Source organism: Festucalex cinctus, chromosome 2 (genome assembly GCF_051991245.1).
Source record: "Festucalex cinctus isolate MCC-2025b chromosome 2, RoL_Fcin_1.0, whole genome shotgun sequence".
NCBI classification, from domain to species: domain Eukaryota; kingdom Metazoa; phylum Chordata; class Actinopteri; order Syngnathiformes; family Syngnathidae; genus Festucalex; species Festucalex cinctus.
The window spans coordinates 17,578,290-17,585,366 of NC_135412.1; the positions used below are offsets into that span (position 1 = coordinate 17,578,290).

Sequence of the window (7,077 nt, forward strand, 5' to 3'; positions counted from 1 at the left end):
TATTGTTGCCAGTTTAATCAGTAGGCATATTTATTTTTTATTAAGTGTCCACATTTCACCCTGGCTTGTAAAAAGAAAACATTGATCAACAATAAGTTGCAAGGTATGCATGAATCTACCTTTGCTTCCTTCTGTGTATAAGCTCTGCTCTCAAGTTTCCTTAAGTTTAAGTTAACTTGTGCCGAACTCATGAAATGGAACATCTGTGCTCTTGGCCCACTTTTCCTTATTTCTTTTTTTGAACATTTTGGTGTTATTCCTTGTATGTAGATGTCTATTCCAACAACAGGAAACAGATTGAGTGTGGCAATACCTTGTTTGGCAATCCAGTCGATTCAACACCTGTTTGGCGATGGGATGCGTGCATGTCAAGGTTGTATCTTCCCATAACTAACTAAACACTAAATCTTCCTGGAGAAACAGATGAACACAAAAGCAAAAGATGACATTTTTCAATCTGGAGATGACTCAGATGAGGATGAAACAATCCAATCTATAATAGAAGAAAGTCTCATTGAATACAGGAAGCTGAAGGGACTGAATCCAAGGTGACTGTTGATGCAACATCAAATATTCACTGTACGATTTAATCTTTTATTTGCCTCACAATTTATTTTCTTGCTGTAGTCCTTTGAAAGTTACCGAAGACCCTGACATATTCAAAGCGATTGCTGAGGGTAAGATGCTCTTGCAAGTTTCAGCACCTTAAAGACATTCTCCATTATTTTTAACTGGCCTCCAAAACATTGAAAATGTACTTCTAAGAATAAACAGTATCTGAAAACTGGAAAAATATTATCTTTTACGGTGGTCAATCAAAGACCGAGGGTGCTACACTCTTAAAGTGTCAAAATACATTTTACGAAGAATTTTGTGATGCTCAGAACAGAAAACATTTTCTTCCATATCGGGGTAACAGGAGTCATCAAAACAAGCAGAGTAGAAAAGAAGCAGAAGAGAACAAAAACTATAAATTGTTGGATGTCTGAGTGACAGGAGCTACTTTTTGGGGTTGCACAGGAAACACCAGAACTAAGTGCTTTGTGAGGACCCAATGAGTCAAGCCAAGACAAGTCATCTTCATTGTGGGAATGCTGAAACATTTTCACATGTTATTGTGATTTTTATTCTCCACACTTTTTTTTTTTGCCGCATTACAACTCCCACATACTTCCGATTGTCATTGTTCAAATTTCAACTAGCTTCAAAAATTCACGCCTTCCGGGGTATATATCGTCTGATTCCGCATTACTTGCAGTATTTGCACAATTTAACATTTAATATCAACTTTTCTCCATTCATTTTCAATGGGACAGACCTTGAACTTTTTCTAAGTATTGCTTTCCACTCCCACTCCCATACATATAACTTATCATTACCAGGTGACTGATACTGCTAAAGCGCATTGTCCAGTAACCAGGAAGTCATAATTTCATAATTCAGCTCTTAATTTACTTCATAAGCATTCTACATGTATTAAAATCTTAGCATTCAGCTTTCAGCATTCCACCGCAATTTCTCCAGAAATTGCACATAGTCTAGTATATATAGCGCTTTTAAACACCTCTGCTCCATTCTCTGCCACTGTCTTTGTTCTGCTGCATTATCTGACAATTTGCCGACATCGATTTATACACTTTAAAGGGCGGGCATCAGCAGAATCAATCATCTTTATTGTCATTATGCAAGCATAAACGAAATTTTGTTCCACCAGCTTTCGGCACAATTTAAAAAGGCACAGCAGGGGTACGTATGTGACATCAAATGGAACGGAATAGAAATTACAACTGCCTGGGGATAGGTGGCTTCTATAAATAGACATTATAGACTGTAGATTATACTCTCCCATTCTCCCCCAGCCCCCCGCACCATTCATCTATGCACATTCCCCCGTCCAAACTTTTGAAATACCCACCATGGGGCATCATGGAGCATGGACTTTCCATGAGGTTTGTGAATGCCATAGAACCCAATTTGAAAAAGATAGCACACTTCATATCTAAAAAAAAAATGTTACGATATAATGACTGTTTTGTTTGTTTGTTTGTTTTTAAACGCAATATGTGCCTTCCAATAGATGCACTATGCAAACAATAAATTGAAGTAAGCCTTAGGTTAGACGTACAATGTCTGATACCTTATTATAGAAGCATTTCCAACATTTAGGATTTGTTGTTAGTATTTGTGCTAGTTTCGGGAATTTTTCATGTACACTTAATGTAATCATCAAACTTGTATGTCAAACTAGAGGAGGATGTTTATAAAAACCCTTTCTTTGTACCTTATGTACAGTATTAATCTCTTCATACAGGTGATGAGGGTGCACTTAAACAACTAACGGAACAACCAGAGACTCTGTCCAGAGTTAATGAGCATGGCTGGATCCCTCTGCACGCAGCTGCAGTGCAGGAGAGTAAGCGCATACTCGAAATCATTTTTTCAGGTACAGTCAGGCTTTTAATCAAGGATGACTAATGTGTGACCTCACACAGCTGTTGCGTTCATGTCAACTGTTGTTTGGGTTCCAGCGTCACCCTTTGGAGCTGCCCAGTGTCGCACATTCAAGGGGGAGACGCCATTGTTTTTAGCTGTAGTCTATGGCCGTAGACAAAACTCCACATTCCTTTTACAGAATGGCTGCAACCCCAATCTCCAGGATGACGAGCAAGATTCACCATTAATGGCAGGTAGTTCCCTGATGTTTGTCTATAAAAAAATAAATAAATAAAAAACAAGTATTTTCTACATGTTTTATTTATCTGTTGCATCTTGTTTCTCAGCTATTCTCAATGACCAGTACGACATGGCAACACTTTTGCTTCGCTATGACGCTCAAGTGGATCAGCTCGGCCAGCTAAACAGGACGGCGCTGCACGAGGCTGCTTTCCTTGGCCTGGAGAACTTTGTCTATCTGCTCCTTGAGTCTGGCGCTAATCCGAATGCATGTGACATAAAAAAGAAAACACCACTTGCCCTGGCTGCACAAAATGGGCATCTAAATGTGGTGGAGCACTTGTTACTGAAAGGTACACGATGAACTGCCTTGTTTGGTATTATTCATTTCCACACTGATCAACATATACTTTGTACAGTCATAACGCAAATGAATGTTTGTTTTGCAGGAGCAAAGGTTGAGTGTGAATCAGAGTCTGGCAGTGCATTGTTTGACGCAGCCGTATCGGGAAACCCTGATGTAGTGTCCTTGCTGTTGGACCATGGAGCAGACGCCAACGTGCCTCTGTACAACGGCCACCTGCCGATTCACCGTGTCGCGTACCATGGTCACATGCTGTGAGAAACATTTTGCCATTCCCTTTTCAGTTGACCCCACTAGCCACTACTTTGTTCTGACCTCACCTGTTCTTTGACAGGGCACTACAGCGCCTCATCCCAGTGACTAAACTGTGCGCGATAAAGGAGAGCGGCATGAGTCCTCTTCACTCTGCTGCTGCTGGAGGGCATGCGCATTGCTTGGAGTTGCTGCTCAAAGCTGACTTTGACCCAAACCAAATGCTACACCCGAGAGTGCGCCGCAACTATGATGATGAACGCAAGTCTGCCCTTTTTTTTGCTGTATCCAACAATGATCTTCAATGCACTCGCCTGCTACTTGAGGCGGGGGCAATGGTCAACCAGGACCCTATCAGTTGTTTACAGGTGGCAATGAGACAGGGCAACTATGAACTCATCAACACCTTGCTGAGGTTTGGGGCAAATGTGAACTACTACTCTCGTGTCAACACCACCCACTTTCCTTCAGCCCTGCAGTATGCATTAAAAGATGAAGTCATGCTGAGAATGATTCTGAACCACGGCTACGATGTCAAGCGTTGCTTCGACTGTCCGTATGGTGATAGTTGCCATGACTTGGCTCTATGGACAACATCAGACATCAAAGATATGGTGGTGAGATGGGTCAAAAAAGTAGAAAGCAGCGATTTCCAACCATCGGGCAGAAGACCGGTACCGGTCCATGGGACGTTTGGTACATCTGTGCTGATTCGTGAAAGGCACAATTCTGTCATTTCCATGACAAATGTTCCGCTTTCCTGCCCTGATTCCAATTTGGTGCTGCTAAATCGTGAAATTTGTCCTTCTCACCTATATTTTTACTGACAAACACCCCATAGCCAGTACTGTCAACTTTTGACGACACCTTGGAGTGAGACACCGGTCGGTCCCCCGTTAGGTGAGGTGTTATGGTGTCTGTTCCAGATGTGATGGTGGAGATGCAAGATTATATCGGGGTCCTTTGGCGGCGCACACGTCGGCCGAAGATGTCATGCTACAGGATAGAAGCGGCAATATTTTGTGGCTTTATGAATCGAATTGTGGTTAATGATTATTCAGAGGGAAAACATCGACTTGTTGTATGAAGAAGTATTTTTACATTATATAAATACATTTTATGCATACAATCTTGCAGCCCAATCACATCTGTTACCAACAGTGGACAGAAAATGTCTGGGCATAAGCGGAAATGGCATAAGAGCTTACCAATGTGGCAGTAATGCACTCTGTTCAACAAATGGATAAATTGTGCCATTTCAAACAGCAACAGAGACAAAAGGATCAGATGGATTTTTTTTTTTTTACCTACTAGAATTTGCAAGTGAAGTTGGTCTTAAACTTAGGGCCAAAGAAAATAAACTAGGGCCAAAGAGACTTTCTGCACAATCAATAAAGTAGACATTTATCAATGCAAAAATGTCTATTGACAAACAGAGACCCTGAGTACACCTCCCTCCCCACATTATTTTTTTGTAAAATTTCAAGTTTTCCTGTCACTGGCCAACCAATTACTGCACCTCCGTCCAAAGGCTAGGATTTTACTTTATTTTTTAAAATCATTTGTATGTGTTTCTACACTTGTAAATTACAATTGTGTCCTGAGAAACGAGTGACTTATGCCATTTTCGAGATACGAGTCGTTGGGACGATTCTATTTGCTTTGACTTGCGAGCACAATTTTGTGCTGTAGGGTAGCATTCTCTTCACAACAAGCAGCAGTTTTCCAATATGCTTCAAGCTGTTCCTTGCCACTTGTTGAAACCATCAACAAAAAGAATTACACGTTGTGTGTTTAAACAACCGCACGGGTTAGCATTTAGTCTATCTTATTGCTAATGCTAACGCCTTTGACATGCTAACGCTAGCGCAAAATAGCATCTAGTATGCCGCACTTCAACACTTTAAACAACGAATATATTTCACTCAGTGCAAAAACACTTGCTAAAAGACAATAGAAAAGTACTCACAGTCATACAGTGTAGTTTTTTGTTTCCAATATTAGCGCCATTTTAGAGCTGGGATCCAGCAGCTGAGCCATCCAAGTAACACCAGCAGGAGGAGCCAGTGTCCATTCAATTGATGCACTATGACAAAAACGGTCAAATTCTTTTAAATTCAATGTAATTAAGTTATTATTGTATGTGTGCATGCATATGTGTGTGTTTTAATATAAAGTACAGTAAGTATAAGTGTTATTTTTCTCAGCTGTTATGATAGTCTACATAAAGTTAAGTGCGTTGAGGCTGGAATACATTAATGGCATTTTCATTCATCTCAACGGAGAGATTATTTGATATAGGCTTACAAGTGTTTTGCAACAAGTCTGGTCACAGAACAGATTAAACTTGTATTTCAAGGCACTACAGAATTGCTTTACATGAAATTGGTCCATCGGTGGCCCAAAAAAGGTTGGGGACCGTTTGCTGCTGTAGCGGAAACACATTCTTGCGTTGTGTTAGCCCTGGCGACTTCATATCCCTATTTCTTTTCCCCTGTAGTTCTGTGAGGTGATAACAGTGTCTTGGCTCAAGCACTTATCTGCTCAGGTGGTGCGAATCATGCTCGACTACACCAACCATGTCTCGCTCTGCGCCAAACTGAGGGAAGCATTACGGGAACAGAAGCAATGGCCGCAGATCTGTCACATCCAAAGTTTGCACTTCCTTTTTACTTCCTCTGTCATTTTCGGCATTGTTGACCTCAAGTGAACTTCCTGTTTTGTTTGCTTCCTAGGAAATGCACGAAGCTTAAAGCACCTGTGCCGGCTGCAGATTCGAGAGCACCTGAATCGACTACGTTTGAAAGCGTCTGTTTTCATCAGCTACCTCCCTCTTCCACCCAGACTGAAAGAATACCTTCGTTACAAGGAGTTTGATGTGTACAACAGGGGCAGTATAGATACAGGGTGTTCGGTCATGTTATAACCGTTTCAGTGTTACATTATACAGGTATTATTGTACCAAAGTGCATGACTTTTGTCATTCCCAGTGTGAGTAAAAGTATCCATCCATATTCTATAACTGTGGCTCTCATTTTTTTATTTATTTTTTAATGTATTTATTTATTTTGTTTTTGTTACACCAAGTACCACTTGGCTCTACAATTATTAACTCATTCACTGCCATTGACGGAAAAAGTCGTCAATGTCAAAGCTTTTACTGGACTGGCAGTGAATGTGTTAATACCAACATTAATATACAGAAGCGTTTTGTTTTTAACATCAGCAACCAAGTTTTCTTTTAAAAGCTTATTCAAATACAAATTAATCAGTTCCTTATTAATTGGTTGAATGTATTTGTTAGTAATCTGTGCCTGTAATTTTATCATGATGTGATTCCCCTCCCCCTAATATTCTGTATGATGTTGTGCTTTTTATTTTACTATATAGAGTAGCTTTAAACTCTGCATGTTTTTGTTGTATTCATTTTTGAGGATCCTAGGAAGACTAGTGACCACTTTGTGGATGCTAATTGGAATCCAAATGAACAAAGAATAAAAGCATGATGTTCATCAAAATTAAGGCAAAGGTTTTATTCCTAAAAAAGTATATTTGATATTGTAAGCCCTGTAGCACTGTGCACAATTGAACATTAACACTAAGCTTAACTATATGAAAACATTTTAAAAACTATTTGGATAAAGATTAAATTTAAAATATATAGCACGTAATTGTTTAATAAAAAATACCTACATGAATGTCTGAAAACGTAGATTAAATGTAATGTACTTAAAAGTGAAATACAACTGAACTGTACTTCCATCTATCCATCTTCTTGACCGCTTATT

General features: G+C 39.8%; 1 protein-coding gene across 1 annotated transcript; it reads left to right on the forward strand.

The window, feature by feature from the left end:
* Positions 1 to 423: 423 nt before the first annotated feature.
* Positions 424 to 6,234, forward strand: asb14b (ankyrin repeat and SOCS box containing 14b). The gene is made up of 9 exons (XM_077513434.1): positions 424 to 548; positions 628 to 677; positions 2,312 to 2,443; positions 2,529 to 2,687; positions 2,781 to 3,026; positions 3,123 to 3,291; positions 3,372 to 3,906; positions 5,790 to 5,943; positions 6,025 to 6,234. Exons 1-9 carry the CDS (start codon positions 424 to 426, stop codon positions 6,213 to 6,215), a joined length of 1,761 nt encoding a protein of 586 aa, XP_077369560.1. The 3' UTR covers positions 6,216 to 6,234.
* Positions 6,235 to 7,077: the final 843 nt, after the last annotated feature.